The 20,280-nt window shown below is 38.1% G+C and overlaps 1 protein-coding gene across 2 annotated transcripts in view; it reads right to left on the reverse strand.

The window, feature by feature from the left end:
- Positions 1–20,280, reverse strand: part of MYLK (myosin light chain kinase) — a 190,201-nt gene that overhangs the window by 120,961 nt on the left and 48,960 nt on the right. For both annotated transcript variants that reach the window (XM_079311011.1, XM_079311012.1), the window contains one exon: positions 13,942–14,099. In XM_079311011.1, coding sequence (XP_079167137.1) covers positions 13,942–14,099 — 158 coding nt within the window. The remainder of the gene's footprint in view (positions 1–13,941; positions 14,100–20,280) is intronic.

Consider the following 20,280-nt stretch of genomic DNA (forward strand, 5'->3'; position numbering starts at 1 on the left):
TACCTTTGCCTCCATTCCCCAAAGTCCAGAATTTAGACCTTTGTGTGTATAATTCTCAATCATTGAATGAAAGAATCAGTTTTATTTGGGTGGTTCAATAGATCTAAAGAAAATTAATTTTGAATATACATTTGAAAGACAGAAATGTTATCTATTCACATGCATGTAGTGTAGTTAGCAAATTCACAGTTAGATTGTGTATCTGGAAGCAGAAAAACACAGAAACAAAGTTTGGATGACCTGGGTAACAAGTCACAGATGAAGAATGGAAGTAATGAGAAATGTTAAATGTTTTCTAATGCATATAGGTACCTGCAATGCAGAAAAGAAGAAACTATTTCCCACATCCACAGAGGATTGGGCAAGCAATGAACTTTCAGGAGAAATTGGCCAGTGTGTTGGTAGACCATGTCAGTCAGCAGTCACCTCCTTTAAAAGAACAGCAGGTGCTTTGCTTAATTGTCTGCCTGCCTATCTCAACATTAAGGAATACCAGAAATTGAGGAAAGCATGAGAAGACTTTGTAGCCCATTCTCTGTTCCATGCCCATCTTCAGGAACGAACCAGGAATTTCTGGGACCTACATCCCTGAAAAGGCCATAAAGATCAGAAGCTGCAAAGGAATAAAATGAGAATAGCCTCAGCCAGAGCTGTCAGATGTTTCCACTAAGCTCCCAAACATGTGCTTTTGGCAGATCCTTAGAAGTCACCATAAAGAGATGTCAAGGGAGATGTGGAAAACTAATCAGAATGTCTGACAAAATCTGACCTTTATTCTGCTGCTTGCAAACCTGGCAGAGCAAATACTCATTTCTAGCAGGGAGTAAACTGCTTGTACTTTTTGCAAAACTTAGAGTAATAACCCATCAGATTGTATCAAGAAAGCACCAGAAGAAACATATTAAATAGCATGCCACATTTTGCAAGTGCAATTATAATCAAAGAAGTAAAGATACAGGAAAAAATGCTTGAAATGTAGTAGAGACTGGATAGTGTGCTCTTCTTCCATTGTCTAGGTATCAGCAAAAAATAGAATATTATTGCCTTTACTGCAAGTTACATGTTAGATGGGCTCATCTGAAGATGGACTTATATGGTTGAAGGCTCTCATGCAGCCTCAAGAGATTCAATCCAAACAGTCTCAGCTGTTCTGTGGAGGTGGCTCATCCTAGGTCCTAGAAATCAAGAGGTGTTTCCCATAGTCATCAGAGGGACAGAGCCCTCTATTTCACTTGAATCAAGAGCCAACGGTTTTGACCCTAGACCTTGACCAAAAGACTTGTGAACTTAGCAGAGGATGCTACACCATAACATATACTCTGTCCATGGAGACAGAGATGTGTTTCTCTCAAACTAGAGAAAAAAGCTGCATCTTGTTTTAATATTTCACACTGCTGTGAATTTGTAATTTCAGTCTTAGGAAAGAAGTACTATAAAACTGTTGAGACTACAACATGAATGTTGTAACTACAGCCTATCTAATAGGTTCTATATTTTGATTTAGATTTAATTTTTACTGTTAGTGCAGGTGGCAAACATGGTTCTGGCCAGCACAGCTCTTTCTAAGTCTTGTAACAAAGCTTCTGTTAGGCTCAAGCTGCAGTTTGCTTTAACAAATGAACAGCAGATGTTCTTGATAAAGGAAAGTGGACATGATACATTGTTAAGCTCCTTCTGAGACTTTAAACACACACAAACCATATCTCAAGAATAGTTTATCCCTTTTAAAAGCTTGCTTCTAAAACAGAGAACTTGCCTGGCAAGGTTAAACATGAAAATGTTAAATATTTGGAGACTTAGCTATGACTTTGCAAACAAAGGGAAAAACCTACCTTTTCTGCAGAACAGTCTAGAATCCACAGTTGTGTCATTATAGCAAAAATGGAACACAGAGTAGGACCAAACATGTTCACTTCAAAACATTACCTACTGCACATACAAGAAAAGCCAGTGGTCTTTCTGTAAGCCTAGGATGCATTTTATTTTTCTACTTTGCACTCAAGTGCCAAATGGCATTTGATATTTTATAGTCCCAGCACCCAACACAAGATACTTCTGCAGATGGCACCCCAAAAATTTTAGTTTTGACTCAAAAAGTAGTTCTGCATAGTCTGTTAATTCAGTACTACACTATTGAACCTCTTTTGGCAGATTGCAAAGGTGCTGAACGCTACACACACTACCACAGGTCTTTAGGGGAGTCAGTTTTTCTGGTGCTCAGCAGGGAAGAATTTATGACTTATCCATGCAAGACATGGTCTGCTAACTGAAAAGCAGACAGCAGCTGCACATAATTTCTTCTTCAATCTTCTACATTTAATTTATTTTTTTTTTTTTTTTTTTGTAAAATAGAGTGTCAAGAGTTCCCAGAGGTGCACAGACTATTGGCTTTGTGCTCAACCACCAGAGAATAACTGTTTGAAAAAAGCATTGCTATCCCAGGTGCCATAATCTCAACAAGTCAATTTGTCTTATATTTTTTCTGAAGGACTCAAGTGGAATTTCAGAGTAGCACTGGCTGTCAAGCTGCCTTGAGTTTATCCAAGTTCAAACATCAGTCCCAATTTATGCAACTCTTAAGAGAATGTTTAAGCCCTATTTATGTCCTTTGGAATTAATCACATGTACAGGTGTTTTCTTAAATTAGATTTTATTTAATTTAATGAATAAGTTCATCTGTATTGGTATAAAGTAACATTGTTACAGGAGTCTTCATACAACCACAAAATAACCTGAAACATCAGCCAGCTGAAATACAGAGCTGAGCTGGATTCTACCCTTTCCTGTCCAGAGGACATGAAGGGAACACACTGTATAGTGGAACACATGTCTGTGGATCTGGGATGTCAATCAGCAACTGAACTGGGGGCTGTAAACCTCTGCTACACTAATGGGGGCATTTTCACACAGCTGTTGCTGTCTCAGACTGGCAGAGCTTTTCTGGTGCAGCTTTCATCAATGATTCCAGCAGCAGCAACATCTGCCTTTTTACTCTCTCCACATTGTAGCCAGGTGACCTGTAGCAATTAGGTATGTGATGAGAGTTTCATGCAAACCACCCATAGAGTTTACCTGAACCTTTTTTCCTTAAGTACAAGTTTCTGAACTTAATAGGGAATTATAGGTAGACTGAATATCCATATTTAGATTTTTTTTTTTAAAATTTGTATCTAGTCATTATTTGATTTTTCCTATTTTAAAAAAGCCTTCCTATAGGCTGCCATTTATTCCACCACGTGGAACTTACTACTATGCCTTAAATAATTAGGACTTCTATACAAAATCCTATTGAAAAACATCAACTGCTCATTAGTAACTGTCAGTGATTCTTTTGCCCTGTACTAATCTGTAAAATAGATAAGCCTTCCTACCTTCACACATACACCTTTTAATAACATCTTAGCAGAGGTAACTCAGATACTACAATGCACAAATGCCTGTGTTTAAAATAAAAATAAAAGCCAAGGACTGAAAAACAACAGTTTAAAAGAAAAAACCCTCAAAATGGTAACTGAAATATTAAGTATAAATTGCTCTGACCATAAATTTCTAGTTCAACAGTTCAGGATAAATATTTATAGACATTCTGAGTTCAAGAGAAAGTTTGTGGGCCCACCCTCCTAATGCTTTCTCTCAAAACTAAAATTGATGTGATTTGGTAAGAGAAACACACCTGCATTCAAAAGTAGCTGTTTAGGTTGTGGGAAAAGTGCTCACTCTGCATATGCTTTCAATAGAGCTCCACTTAACTGCAGTTGCTCCACTCTATTGAGAGGTCTGAACAAAGCCAACATCGTGTTTTCCATTAAATCTATGGGTGTACAATAGTATCCAAAGAAGATAAACCTTCTGTTCATTTGCATATCCCAAAAAACCAGCTCTGAGTCAAGGCTCTGAAGACCCAGTTCTGGCATTGTGAAAGTGATGCTCTGTATCCAACAGGAGGCACTTAGATAGTTGTTATATTTTCACTCATTGCATATCCTAATTTTCTCTTCCAAAATCAGAAATAATTTATCTCCCAAATGGATAGGTTCATGTCTACAATACTGGATGGGAATTGAATCTCTGGAAGACACATTCATCTCTGAATCCAGGCATGTATCTCTGTGTTTGGGTTATCTTGCACAAGACAATCAATCTCACCTGCCCTAGTACCCCATGTAAATGTAAAGGGGGCAACAATGATAATTTCCTCTGTTGTTTTAGCTAGGAAGGCCAGAGAAGGATCCAATCCTACCCTGGCCTGTGTATGTGTTAAATACTGCAGAATAACATTAGGACTCCAGTTGAATGAGGCTGTTTAAGTGGTACCATGAAATGAGCAGAAATCAATACCATTTGCAGTAGTTCTTTAATCTGTACTTCCAAGATTTTATCATAATTTTTCTTCCAGTGCTTTGTCTTTTAGCATAACTTTGTTTTGAAATATTTATATTTGCCTCCCTGCAGAGACAAACTGCTGAGTTATTCTTTTATAAAGGAACACCAGATTTTATGTAGACAAAAATAATCAAGCTGAAGTATATTAAACTCTTGTTCCAGAGAGTTCATAGAACAGAAAAATTCTTTATTCACTATTTGCCAGTATGGGAGTGTGATATAAATTAATTAGATTTCATATACAAGTTAGATTTCATACTGCCATATGCGTGCAGGTGCTTTTACAAACCTTTTACAAAACAGTGTGCATTGCATCAACATTCTGAGCTTTGCTAAAAACAATTTAAATTATACATACACCATAAATAGAGGTTTGCTTGTGTGTTGTGGGACATAGTGAAGGAATGGCAAACTCTCAAGCCACACAGTTATGATTTGACTCTACCATGCAGCTGGAAGAAAATTACCACTCTCATTCAATGTGAGCTGAGAGAGCACAGAGCTGGATGAAGTAAGCTCAATATGACATTGCCAACAGGCAAATAACCATGAGCAGAATTATTTAATTTTCAGTCTTTGCCTCTCCCTTTTCTTTGGGCTCTGTGTGTAGATTGTTGTCATCTTTAAATGAAAAGTTGCACTTGGAATGCAGCAAGACTTTTAATTAGTGTTTTAGTAAGCTCAGCTGTTGTATTTTTAACAAACAGTATATTCCACAGAGTAATGTTTACCATAGTATTTCTAAAAACATGCAGAAAAGAAGGGAAAACTAAGAAAAAAGATAAAATAACTTATTTTTCAATTTTGCTTCACTCTTCAAAGGAATTACAAAGGTCTCCATCTAAGCAATTAAAAAATGCAAAACTGACTTTGAAATTGTACCAGTTTTAGCCATGGCAATTTCAGAAGACAAAGATTGCTTTGTTCTTTTTGGCCACAATGCACTGACTTACAAAGAATAAAGCAATCTTCACCCTCAGAAAGCCTAGAATTTTAAGTTTTTAAAAGAAAAATTTCCAGGTTTTCACCTCTGTCTATTTTTAAATCTCCTCTGAAATAGAAAGGTACAAGACCTTAGATAATCTCTAGAATCTCATTCAGCATATTCTTAATGTGGGATGGCCAGCCTAGAGGCCAGGTTACTAACTTGTGAGTCAAACATGACTTAATTCCTAATCTGCTTGTTAGGTTCCCTAGAAGAATAAAATCAACATATTTAGGCAGGTATTTCAAAGCCCTTATACTGGACTAGTCACCCAGGAATAACCAGTCAGTGGAATGCCTTGATTTTCTGGCTACAACCAGGGCAGAGCTTTGACATGTCACCTCTGACAGCAATAAAAGCAGCAGCACTCAACATTGTTCCTATTCCAAAGCTTATTTCCTCAACATGAGAGAAGAACACAGAAACTGAAGAACACAGAAATGTGTATTCACATGGGATGCTGAATTATGAACTGGGATGACTTTTGGCTTAAGAATCATGATGAAGGCAGGTTTGTCCCCAGACACTAAACAATGAACTCTGAAAGCTTTGGTAGAAAAATGGATGCTGTTTCAGGCCCCTGCTGGAGATCCAGTAACCTCTAGTGACAAGATAATATCTTACAGACTGAACATTAAAAATTGGACTGGGAACCTACAGAGGAACAATCTGGCCTGCCCTACTTTAGCTCCTGGCTATATCCTTTTTTGGGATCCTGACCCTGGCTCTTAGTTAGCCTTGTCTGGGTGCATCAGAGGTGTGCAGAGCACAGGGCAGTGCCTGCTGGGAGCAGAGCCCGAGGGACTGTGGCCAGTGTGGCCAGCTGGTGATGGCACAGCCTGTGCATGGCTCCCCTTGGCTCCTGGCTCACACTCCTTTGGGGAGCAGCCAGCCCTTGCTGCTCCCTCTCAGACAGATGGGTTTCTCCCCCTTATGAATGGGTTGAATTCACAGCAATGCAATTTTCTCTTCAGCATGCACTTAGATACTGGGGAGTCCAAATTTTACATGGAAAAATATTATGTTGTCTGGTTTTGCCCAGTAGGTTTCCAAACTTCATACTATATCCATGAGTGAACAGAGCCAAGTAACATGTCAAAAGCAGAAATTTTTAGCTTTGGAGTTTAGGTGCTAGACTGAGCAAAACCACAATGAGTAATGATGTGTTTTGATTATAAACCTTCTCCACATGTGGCCTTCTGCAGATTCTGAATGCATCATGCTTGCTGTCTATTAATGACTACTCTCTTTTCCCACAGGGAAAAAGCAGAATTCTATCCAAAAGTGTGACCTGGAGTAATTTGGTGCAAATTCTCAAGGACACATTTACAGACAGTTAAAAGCATACATTGCTGTTTCATGTGGTATTCTCATTGCTACATGTGGCACTGAACTTTTCCCTGGCATTTCTGGTTTCATCAGCCAGATACAGGCAAGGGGATTGAAGTTCAAACCTTGTTTATGATGGCAGAAAGCAAATACATTACTAGTTAGCCAAATGCACATCTGATGATAAGGACTCTGTGCCACCTTTAGGGTGAGCTAGAAAACAAAAATTAAAGCTTTCCAGTTAGATGCATATTCCTGGAAGAAAAAAAAAAAAAAAACAAACCCAAAATATTTTCCCCCTTTTCATACCTCTCACACCACTATAGGCTATTGCAGCACAAAGAAAAGAAAGTGAGCTACTCTCAGTTCTGTTATGGTTACTAGATCTTTTTTAACTTTCAAACCTAATATGAGTGTGATGAGAGTCAAAGGCACAATTCCCTAAAAAATCAAGTTTAAAACTTCATAATGCTAAGCTGCAGTCATGTTTCATGTACTACTAAGAAAGTTTATTTAAATAAGAAAGCACAATCCTACATGATGAGTTTTATTGCCAGTGGAATCAACCACAACAAAGACTTATGCACTGACCCAGAGGAGCAAGGGAGACTAGTCTGGAAAAGATGATGATATTTTTCAAATTAAAAGCAGAACTGAAGAACTTAATAAGACATTGTTGAAATTTGAGAGATTCATGATTAACCATCATGGGACAGAAAACCCAAGAAGAATTATAATGATTGGTTCTACTCTGACCTACATGGATTCAGTCTCTGGGCATCTTTGTTCAGCTATTTAGGATATGCTGATCAGCTGTTTTTCTCTTCGGAGATAGACAGATTTTAGTTACTTCTTTTTCAGATACATTTATGTTATCAACCCTAAACAATTCTTTTACACCATAATATGAATATTTTTTGTTTCCTTTTCCTCAGCAGATTTGTCCAGTACATAATTTAGGATTTTTTTTTTCCTTTTTTTCTGCATAATAACTACAGAAAAATAGGAAGTCCAGAAATCCCTTCTAATGAAGCAAATTTTCTCAAAATCAACTCTAGGGACATCCCTATGGATAAATTCTTAAATGGAAACTCTTTTCCTCTTTAGCTGACACAAAGCCATGCTTTAAAACAATACACTACAATAATGGGTGATCACAAAAATAGAAACTTGTCCGAATCAACAATTTGTTGGTTCCTCCAAAACAAACTGGGGGCACGTAGATGCAACTAAAGCACAATTTTACTGTCAGCTTTGTAATGTGATTTTGTTTCCACATAAAAATCAAAAATATTTAGAAACACATTAAAGAAAAAGTAAAGAAAGAAAGTGGTGATCAAGAGCAGCACAAATATGTAGTCTGGCTTCAGCTAAAACAACACAGGTTTGGGTAGATACACAAAGTAGTACAAGATTCTCTTTAATTCCATATGTACATTAGTTGTAGTGTTTAAAAATCTTCTATTATTATTACCATCACAGTTATTAGATTTTTTTTTTATTCCTTTATTACAGCAGTTTCTACCACAACAACCAAAAATAGAGAGCCATTTTTTCTGGCATTGCATGGAGCAGAACTCCTGTCACCAGCTGGTAGTAGATAAGCAATTAAGGTGGGAAAAAAGACAGAAAGCAAATAGAACAATAAATGTGATAGAATCAAACAGTGTATTTCTTCCACAATTTGGAGGTGGGTGGGTTACTGAACACAGGCTCAATTATACAAAAGAATAAAACCAATCCTGAGAAAAGACAACTCAGAACAGGGATATATATTCAGTGTTCCCCAGTCATGGCCTCTTTCCTGTGTAGAAACTTTGTCTGAGTGGAATTTAAGGATATTCAGCATTGTCTAGGATTTCTGAACATCTGGCAGATTGAAAAAAAACTCTGCAAAAGGTCTGACCAAACTTTGCTGCCAAATATCCAGAAATATTGGCTGTGGCCTCAGCTCATGCACAGATCAGTTGCAGGGGACAGTGTTTTAAGTCCAGCACAATTGAGCATCATCACATGCTCTGCACACAGACTACACAAGGAATGCTTAAATACTTCTATCAGAAAAATCCTGAGTACAGCTATGATGGCCACAGGTGACAGGGAGACAGATGTGGAGAGACAGAAGTGGAGCTCATGGGCCACCATTCCTGCCTAAAACTAGACATTCCTTGAGCAGCAACTTGAACACCTACAATTTTTCTAAAGGATGTAATTTGCAAGGCAAGGAAAATGGGTGTCAACACATGGGTGCTTGTGTCATAAAAGTTGATGAAAGGAAGTCCATTTGACTAATTCTGGGTATAGATGACACTGTGTGGGGAAATACTTTGGATTGGATCCCACATTAACCACTTCCAAGCAGAGCAGCCATTTCCACTTTGGCCTTGTGTAAAGCTGACACTGCTTCCATATGCCAGTATAGAGTTATACAGTAAAATAAACCCAAATAAAACCATGCATGCATTACTCATGAGAACATGTATGTGGTAAGTGAATATGATGGGAGGTCCATTACACCAAGGAAGAAGACACAGCACTACAAGATCCAAACAGAAACCAGCATGCAATAAATTCTTCACAGCCATCCTTTGTGTTTAATTTTGTGTTTGTGGCTTTTTCTTTTATTTCAACTGTCTATACCTCAATGTCTGCCTAACACAAAATGTCTAAGTAACTTCTCAATGCACCACATTTTTCCTAAGAATGCTCCAGTGGTACATGGAAAGGAAGATCAAATAAAATCCAGTCAAGTCTAGAACTTTTTCAATTCTTTCCCCCTCAAAACATGCCTCAGTGTTTTATATCAGGTTTCTGGGAGTATCACAGTAACACAGATCAGCTCAAGTCCTCTCACAGCACTCACTTCCATCAGACAACTGTCTCCCATGAAAACTTGGGTCTCTCCTGAATTTCTTCCTTATATGGCCCAGAACAGGCATCCCTCCAGACAGAGCAGATCCAAAGCCACTGGCAGCTTCATGCATTCAGCTGCCCAGTACATTTTGTAACAGCAACATCTCAGGCCAAGAGCAAAGGATGCTGTGCCATGTCATCATCTCTGTCATTACATGGGCTCCTCTCAGATCTTGCCATCTGAAATCCAGGCATGTGGTGTAATTAAGGCATTCTTCTGGAGTGCCTGCTGACTGAGGGTTGGAAATGGCACACACACTGCTGCCTTGAGTCCAAATCTAAGGCAAGATACCAAAGGTTTTGCCATGCATAGCTTGTGCTATGCCTGTAAAACATGCCACAGTAAAACAAATAGGTTAAAAATTAGTTTTTATGTTAGTGGGTAGTTGAAAGAATTTGTAAATGCTGTGGGAGTGTTTGTCTTTTACAAAGTCTTCATTCTTGTAATGCTTCCCTATTCTTCTCCTCTTAACACATTGCAGAAATGAGTCTTCTCTCTATCCCAGAAATGATGTCACAATGACTGCTGATCTTCCATTGCCTCGTGTCTTACTACCTGATCCTAATTCATTTTCTCAGGCATGCTTTTCTGAACAGTACCTGTGAACTACCAGTGGCAAAAGCAACTTTAAGTCACTGGACTTAACTGATTTGAAAAGATGGAATAGAATGGTGGTAGAATAACAACCAGAAAGCACATTAAAAGGAGCAGAATTTGACATTGACCTGACTTAAAATTCACCATCCAGCTCCCTTATCTAGAGGGTGATGGATGGGAAAGGGCAGAACAATACCTACTCAATGGGCACCAAACTGAATTTAGTACCCCAACACCTACTCAAACCATGAGCTAATCCCTGGGATTAGAATACCAGACCAGATTTAGTAGTTTGATATCTTGGTTCTGGCAATGGACCACATATGATGGCCCACACGAAGCAGGAAAACCACCCATCCTGCCCTGTTGCCAACTGTACAATGCTTTATTCAAGGAGGAAAAGTCTTTCCTGACCCCTAGGCAATGGGTTTGTAGTCTGTAGAACATTTGGCTGTTCCTCTCAAGCAGAGTTATAGCACAAGTATTTTTTTTGGCTCATAAAACTAATGACCATCAATACTAGCTCAAAAATTACACATGTGCAAATAAGGCAGGTTAAGTGCTTGCCACAGTCAAATTAACATCCAGTGTTCAATACAATCAAGAAAGAAGAAGTTTAAAACTTGCTCTCCTTTTCCAGGAGTATCTAAAGGTTCTGACAGATGAGCTAAAATGCCTTAACACAGGGCACAAGATTACTGCCTTGAGCTGATCACCTCACACATGATGTGCCATTGAAGAACAGCATCTCAATCCAGTCCTAACAAGTTGAGAACATACAACACAATTTCACAATTATATGGGGTGGTTTTTCTAAAAATCACCTCAGCAATTTATTGATGAACAACTGAGATGTCCATCCAGAGCATCTTTGGGGAGTATCTAATGAAGGTAACCTTACTTTGCCTTACTGTTTCCATCCTGTGCTTCAAGCCAAAATCATGCTCATAATCTGAGAGATGATGATTTTACTTTCTATGCTGAGGTGCCACTGGAAAACTTAGATCTGCAGTCACATACAAATAAACTTCCTCAGATTTTCGTAAGAAAATTAGGGTGCTAGTTGTAGGAACAGGAAAATATTCCTGAAAAAAAAAATTCTTATTAAAGGAAGTGCCAGTTTCTTTCTACCTCAAATTTCCTACATTTATGGGCTATTTCTCAATTTCTGCACTCTCTTTGATCTTGAATTGCAATTTCACACAACTTATCTAATAATGTTGCTGGAAAGAAAACCAACAAGTTTAATTCTGGGGCCCTCTCTTCCTTGTTCTTTTAATGAGAATACAGGATCATCACAATATCAGATTTAAATCCTGTCTTGGATTCTAAAAATGTTTGTTCTTTCTGATAAGATCAATTCCACTGCAAAGAAACTCTTTGAAGAAAAGCTCCTGTCTAGCCATTTAAAAAAGTTTTTATTTTTCTTTAGCCTGAGTCTGGTTTAATATTTATACTGCAACAACACAGCATAACATCTGTAACCTAGATAGGTTTTCCAGGATAGAAAAACCTAAGTATGTTGAGTAGCATCTACTACTAAATCTTAATAAACTGTTTTTGTTAAGATTGTCCTTCTGAACCTGTTTTTCTGAACAGGTCAAGTGTCCTTCTGAACCTCTGAAACATTAAAGTGGCAGAAGAAGGAATATTGAAGCCCAGCTTCCATTCAGCCCAGCTGAAGATGGAGCCAGATGGTAACAGCTCTGCAGGCTCCTGCAGCTGTTCAGTGACAGCTCCTTTCAAATGGGGCTGTTGTGCTCCCCCTCACTTTGCCCACATTACTACAGTAAGAGCACAAACAAAATACTAATGCTGTCACCCCCATTTTAGGGATGGAAAATTAAAGGTTTTGGCCATGCTCATATACCAAACTGCCAGAAGATATATTTAGATTTTTCATCAAGTAATTCCAAGCCAAGGACTTCAATCAAAGTTTTGTTCTTTCAAGGAAATTAAATTTGACAGTTTAATTAGTATTGAATTTGTGTATTTTTTTCCCAAACTACTAAAAAACCTCTCAGACCTTCCAGTCTTCAAAGTGGCTTCAAAAAGGGGATTGGTATCCCTGGAAAATTAACACTTTAAAACCAGATATAAAAAACATGCAAAGCAGAGATGGTACTCTAGCTTGTAGGTCATTATATTTTACAATTGTTTCCATTTGACTTAAATAATAAAAACTCTGTAGAGTGCAATAAAAACTGGAAATATCCCACTTGAGCTTTTAATTAAGAAACATGAGAACTATAAAACCAAATCTTAGCACACGCTTCAACTTTGATTTCACTGAACTGTTATTTCAGTGTAGCCTGGAAGAATGAGTTGGAAATAAAACACTGTACACAGGTGTTAAAAGGTGAAAGTAGAAACATGCTGCCATTTTCCTACTGCATTTGCAACAAGGTGAAACAATGAGGGGAAGAGAAAATAAGACACAGAGTAAGAACAGAAGTGCACATGGGGCTGGCTAATGCCATACACACAAACCATTTCTGATCAGTGCCTTATAGTGCCTATATACCTAACAGTAAGCAAATTTTTTAAAAATATAGAAAAATTCTTGAAGGTTTGGTTAAAAAACTGTTCTTTGGTTTAAGCACTTTATTGAAATTTGCTTTCTATGAAAAAGCCAAGTTTTCTTCAGAAAGTAAATTCTAACTACTTCTGAGTTTTGCTTCAGCACTTCAAAATTAACATACTCCAAAACTTGTTTTCCCACACAGTTCCTGTTGAAAAATCCCAGTCCCTGGCCTGGTCTTACATAAAAAAATAAGATAAATATCAGATGCCCTCTACCGGCCCTGTGTTTAAGTTAGAGTTTCAGAAGTTAAGAATTTCCCAAATTCCTTCTAGCCCTTGCTTTTGTTACAGTGGAGTTGCAGTTTCCTGCCTCTGTCAGATGAGTCCCACCACTTCAAAGATTAAAAATCTTTAATTTGATGGTGCAGCTGTCAGTGTGCAATAGGAGCATGACAGAAACCAAAGGGAGCTGAAAGGGCTGGGAGGGAAAGCTAACAGCTCCAGGAAAAAGAGCTGGGTTAAGGGAGGAGAAAGGAAGATAGCTGGAACAAGGATGAGTATGTACCAGGACTGAAGAAAGAATGGAAGAAATATGGATGCCAGGATGCACAATTCAATATTCCAAACATGAGGGGAATGGGAGATAGGCACCCCACTACACAGCCTTTTAAACCCATGGAGTTAACAAGTTCTCCTGAACAAATCAGTCTTTCCTCTGAAAATGCTCTTTTTTCTTTCAAGTTAAGAACATTTATGGCAGGCAGTGCAGATACAGAACTATCACAATACTCATTGCTGGTTCCTACCTTGACTGCTAGGAAGGACATGCTGCAGCAGGATTAGATTTGTGTCACACATGAATCTTCATTAATTCAGATATTTGGGATGCAGGGATGTGAATGTGCAGTAGGAGAATATGTAGAATTGCAGTAGGGGAACATGCTGACTAGAGACAGCCCTTGAAAGAGTTTCTCACTGATAATAACCTCAGTTCCTGACATGCTTAATGAGGTTATATTCACAATGCTCAGGTTGTGCAGCTCCCCTCTACACAGAAACAGACCTCTAAGGTCCTGCTTCCTCTCCAGGAGGGTGAACACTGCTGTATTCTTGAGAAAAGAACCCACATTGCACAGGCAACTTCACTGCCTTTGTCAGGTTCAGGAAAGGGCAAAACCCAAAGCAGAACCCTCCACTGCCTGTTTCTTACCTTCCCCTCAAACCTGGCGGTGGCTCCCAGCTGGGCGCGGATGTTCCGCGGAGGAAGAGTGAATGCTGGTGCTTCAGTGGGGACAGGGGGGCTGAGTGTCAGGGAGGTTTTGGAGACTCGAGTAGATGTCACCAGTTTCACATCCCCCATGATGTGGACTGCAAAAGAGAAACAAGTGGTAATATAGAAATGATGATGTTTAATTACTTTTGTGAGAGAACCAGCTAGGATTCAAACCGGGGCAGAGGTTCTGTACTTGTGCTGTGTGTGTGCTGTGCTTGTGTACAGAGCAGGATCTTCAGACTAAGGTGACAGGTGTTATTTTCTGGGAGGGGAACTGAGACCTAGAAATGGTGCCTGTGCCCACACTTGTGGTCAGGGTCACAGTATTGGGGTGAACTCAGTTTGAACTTTCAAGTCCCAGGCCAGAGCATTAACCAAGAAGTCATCCTTTACAACTGCACTTATTTCAGGAGGATATTTTCATACCATGACTTTGATTTTCCTGGCCTAGAATACAACAAAATCAGTAAGTCTCAGAAGTGAGCCAGTGTTAAACAAGTACTTATGAAATAAAGAGACCTCTGTTTGCACTAGATTTAAGTTGCAAGCAAGAATGTGGAAAATCTGATTTTTCATACCAAGCTTTCCAGATCTTAAAAAATATCTGGGTATCTCCCTGCAAAGTACTGCTAGAACAGAACAAATGCTTTTGCAGAAATTCAAAGTCTTTACTTTACTGCAAATCCTTCTTATAGCACATAGACTTGTAAAATAGCATGGAAACCAAATTTCATAATGCTACAAGAATGGCATTTTAGAGACCTATTTATGGTTATCTGCTTCAGAAGAAATTCTTCTGCTGAACAGTTCATATTTCCCAAGAAAAAGCAAAAATTATTATATTTTTTAAAAGTTAAATTCCACGGTTTTCAGGAAAAAAGTAGTAGTGGACTCCAATACTAATTCCTTGAATTGTCTATGTAAATTAGAGGCCCCACTGTAAAATCCTATTTCATAGACAAGTTTAACAAAGAAAAATGGCTTAAACCACTAATAAGTCATGTTAAATCAATGAAAAATACTGGACTTCCAGTCTTAATCCTCTGCCATACACACCAATCTGTGATGGACTATGGACTATTTATTCATCTGATTCTGATAAAAGTTGCAATTAAGAATACTTGACTAAACAGCAAAATTTCAGCTTGAACAAGAGAAAAATCAATTAAACTGTCACACAATTCTCGACTGTATGAAATATACTTTTTCCAGAAGAGGCTGCAGTTATGTGGGGAGCAGAGGAACAGAAAACTCATTAATTTCCAAACAGGACTTACACTCCAATGTCATATGTATGCATCTAGAAACCCAGTCTGAGAACTCAGTTTTCCATAGAACATACCTGACATGCTCCATGAACAAACAGAAGCACCTTCTCTATGTTTATCCAAAACAGTTTAAGAGGGCAGCTCCTCTCACAGAAGATATTAGTCTAAAAGTTACATATTTCATCTGAGTTTTTTCTCCCTCACAGCCAATAGAGAGTGAGAGGCACCTCCAGAAGATGTTTTGTTCTTAGGTGTGGGAACCACAGAGGTTTGTTCTTCACACTATGTACTTGTCAGGAACTACAGTTTAGAAAGCAAATCCTTTCAAGATATCAGATAAATTATGCACACAGATTTTCAAATAATGCTTGGAATCTCCTTCCTCATTCAGAAGAACACAGATGATGTGGACTTCAGATTTCTTCTGGCATCTGTCAGCATTTCTGTATGTATATTGGCATTAAAATCCCAGAAAATCCTCTAGTGTTTCTAGAATTTAAATTGCTGAAGTCAACACAGAAAGGGATAAAGATGATTTCCTTTGCCATGATGTAAAGCTTTAAACTGAGAAATTCTGCTTTCATTTCCACAAGTAAAACTTGCAGTGAATGTCTAGTTTGACACCCAGTCACTTGAGAGCACAGCGTATGTCTCCCTTCTCAGTATAAGCACCTCTTTAAAACACACACAGGGAAAAAAAATCTGTGTACTTTAAGGAATTATATGAAAGCACAATATCATTTAAATAAGAAAGAAACTCATTGCATTTCCAAAAACACAAGATGAAATCAAAGCCTTGCTTCTCTTCTAACAAATGTACTTAGTTGCTGAAGGGTCAAACAATGAAAATCTCTCACAGCTATAGTCCTGCAATAAACAATTTCCCTGAAAAAGGGGAAGAATTATTTGTTCAACTAATTGTTCTTTCATTAAGGACAAGACTCCAAATTCATTTCTCCACTCAGCTAAAACCACAACTTACCCCAGTGGACATTCAATCAACTACACAGCTGAAAAATGCTGCAAACTGAGTCCATATCTGCCAGAACATGTCTAAAATATATTTTTTCTTTACAGATGAAGACCAAATTTTTAAATAATCAATCTTCAGTACTTCTTCCAATGTGTCCTTCTTCCCTGCTATGACACACCTTTCCACAGCCTGTAAGTTCTAGTATTTGCAACGTCTCCTAGGTTTGAACTCTTAACTAACAAATCAGTCCACTACTAAAAACCTGCAATAAAATTTTCAGATCACCAGTCGTGACAGTAATGTGCCAGGTATAATGTAGATGGTATGAAAATCTCTTCATGTCACTTAGACAGGAGTGATGACAGGAAAATCAGGAGACACAATAGTGCAACACAATCTAAATTGCAGAGAAGCTGCAATACAAACCATAAGAGACCAGTAACAAAATATCTCCTTCCCCACACATCTGTATTGACTTTGCAGGGTGTTTACAAGACCAAAACAACATCAGAAAAAGCACATGCCACCTAAATGTTGTTTTAAAAATAATGTTGTAGGGTAGTAAAATTGAAAACAAAGCTAAACCCAAAGCCAACATCCAGAATCCAATCAAATGATGATCACCCCTGCAAAGAACACTCCACTTTGGTCAGTGTCATTGTAAAAGCTGAAGATGGCAAGAGGGAAAATTATAGGTACTACAGATGCTCACAGCACTTCTGTAGGGACAAAATGCTCAAGTATGTGAACTTAGGTACAATGCACTGCTGTCACTGTCACAGGATGACTGTGACACTGAAACCCACAGAAACCTGGATATGGTACCAAGTACCTGAAACAGCTGCTGGCACATGGCTGGAAAATACACAACATTCAACATCATTCATCCTCCAAGCATCACTGGGCTCAGCTATGCATTGGACAAACAGTCCTGTGGATAAAGTCCAACTCCAAGCTCTACACAAAATTAAATAAAAGAAAAAAAGAAAGAAGAAAGAAACAGTGTAGGAGGGAATAGAAAGAAAAAAACAGAAATCCTGAACAATTAAGCCACTGTTACTGGTCAGGTTACACTTTTATAGCATGTTGGTAAAACACTAAAAACTATGGACAAATTGATGTGTAATATAGTGAGACTGTAGAGCATAAAGACATAGCTAGTCTTTTACAAAAGAACATCTTGCAAAGATTTAAGCTTTTTCTAAATAAAGTGTCTAAAAAGGATTGAATTTATAAATTAAATACTAGCTCAAATTGGCACAAGCAGTTTTCTAGCAACATAAGCCTCTAATCATCCACATTTAGCAGTCTGACTTTAATTAACCATGGATGCTTCTAGTAAATAATTAGGAAGTATCCTTTTACAGCTTAGAGGATGTTTAACAATTCTGTTCCTAAACAAATAACTAATCCCATATTGTGCAGTCGGGTGTTACTGGGGAACTATCATGTCCAAATATTTTAAAGAAATAATGCTCCAGAGAACAAATCTTGTTCAAGCTGACAATTTGATAGACAGGAAGAAAGCACACACTTAAAAGCTATGAATTGTGACTGATTTTTTTTCTTTTATTTAAGCAAGTCTATAGAATAGGAATATCTCTAAAATATTTGTACTAGGTATTTCAAGCTTGCTCCTGAAAAAGGTTTCAATGATGCTACATGAACTCTTAATATTTCATCTCACATGCTGTGCACACCTAGACTATGGTCTTTAAAAAAAAACAACTGTAACTGAAGTTGCAATACAAACATTGTGGTATTAAACATAAAAGGAAACCACCATGCAAATGTTGGCCTGTAGAGTACTGATGTGGTTAGACAGCATTTCTAATCTGGATTTTTTTTTATTTTATTCTTAATCCTCTCTAAAAAGCACATAAATCCTTACAAATTCTCACAGTGTGCCCTCTAATCTTTCTAATACCAAAGCAGACTAATGTGTTTCAAGCATTTTCTACTGGGAACAAATCTCTGTCACTCAATACTCTGCTCCCAAAAATAAACTCAAAAAAGCTAACACTAAGAAATCCACCTCATAGGTTTTTTCCCCTCCACTTATTTTATAAAAGTAAATACTTACCATCAGCTTCCTACATAACCATTTAATTATACCAATTTCCTTTCACCAAGTCCTTCCTCCGAGGCAGGAGAAAAATGAGTTGCAGAGAGTGCCTGTGTGTGTGTGTGTGTATGAGAGAGCAAGCTCAGGCAAGTGAGAGGAAACCAGAGCTGCCAGAGGAAAAAACCTTTATTTGACTTACTGATATTGCAACTCTACACTAAGCAGCACATTTTCACTTGGTCCAGCTATTCTGTTATTTTAGTCAGACTGGATTCAATAACCCCTCAACCATCTCTGAAATCTGGATACAACCTTTGGAGTGCTTTAAAAATACGAGCTAAAGGACAGACAGCCCTGGGGTGGGAGCATTTGTCTGCTGTTTGGGAGTCCTGGTTGAATTCCCTGCTCCATAATGGGCTGCCTGCATGACCTCAGGCGAGTCACTAAGCCTCTCTTTTGCCATGGCTCCCCATTTGTAAAGTGAGGATTATTGTACTTCCTTACCACAAAGAAGTGCTGTGAGGATAACTATATTAGAGGGTGGGAGCCATGCTACAGTAAAGGACCACATAAATAGAACAACTAGCAAACGGCACAAAATTACCATAAACTTACAGGAAGCTGGATCTCATTATACCTTTCTTTCTTTATAAATCAGTTAGGGGGTGTTTTTTTTTAAAAGCACATATTCTAAAACACTGGGTACAGTTAATTCCCTTACACAGATCACTGAACTCAGACTTTTGCCAGGGACTAAACGCTATCCATTATACTTCAAAATCTTCAGAATTTAAATGAAGGTTTTTTTTTCTATTCTGAACCTGCTTGAGTTTCCCCTTCTCACACAGTTTATTTGCTTTCTTACAGCTTCTTTTTTTCACCACAGGACTGACATGCACAAAGAGTAACATGTGGTTACCATACTTCTGCACAAATCTATAACTTAACACATTCTCCCCTGAAATGCAGGCATGAATTTTTGCAGCTCTATGACTTGCACCTATCTTTTCAGTCTTGCCCTACAAGACCACACAAGGAAGTATCCTGCCTTCTGTCAGCTACTGATACTCATGAACCAGCATGTAGGAAGAACAATACACCATAAAGGACCAGCAAAGGTGATAAATTTGTGTGTCATTTTAGCAGAGGAGAAGAGGCTGGAAGTTGGAATGGGAAGGAGAGGACTTGGAATGCCACCAGTCATGGCCATGCTGCTCTGGGCAGCTTCTCCTTCAGACACAAGAACTGTAACAGGTATTGGTTATAGATTATGATGCTACAAGAAGGACTAATTTGAACTGGCAACGATTAATGAATTAATAAGAGTGAAATAAGCATTTTTCTTTCTGGAGGGGATAATAGGATACTGCCCACAAATCATGCTTTTTGTGAGGTTCAGATATTGCGTCTGTGCTCTGCTATTTGTAGGTCTTTCTAAGTGCTGTGGTCGAGCAGAACTTGAATGTTTTCTGACACTATAGGAGTAAGAGAAATTTCCTATCAGTACTGACTTGACTAGGGTTTCTTCCTCTGCTGTCTCATCAATATGTTTCTTTTTCTCTACAAACTGGTTTCTAGAAAAGTCAGTTTGTTAAAAAAAAAAAAAAAAAAAAAAAAAAAAATTAGGAGTTTTCAACCCAGACTCCTAAATGTCCTATCTTTTTCCCAGTAAAATTTGATAGCTGCTATTAGACATCACAGTAGGAGCAGGATCAGATGCCAAATATTCATGCAAAACTCCATGATCCAAAAGTTTTGCAAGCTAAAGTTTTGGCAAATGTGTGTAAAATCCTTGAGTATGTTCCCACAATATGCTTTTGCATAACTGACCCACACAAAATGGGAATTACAGATCAACTGGCAATTTGTGCTAAAGCTTAGACTCAGTAAAGTGACAGCAAAAATTTCCAAACTAAGTCACAATTTGATTTGTGACAATCACTTCATGGATTTTCCCAGAAGCAAGTAAG

Source organism: Erithacus rubecula (assembly GCF_903797595.1).
Source record: "Erithacus rubecula genome assembly, chromosome: 8".
Classification (NCBI taxonomy): domain Eukaryota; kingdom Metazoa; phylum Chordata; class Aves; order Passeriformes; family Muscicapidae; genus Erithacus; species Erithacus rubecula.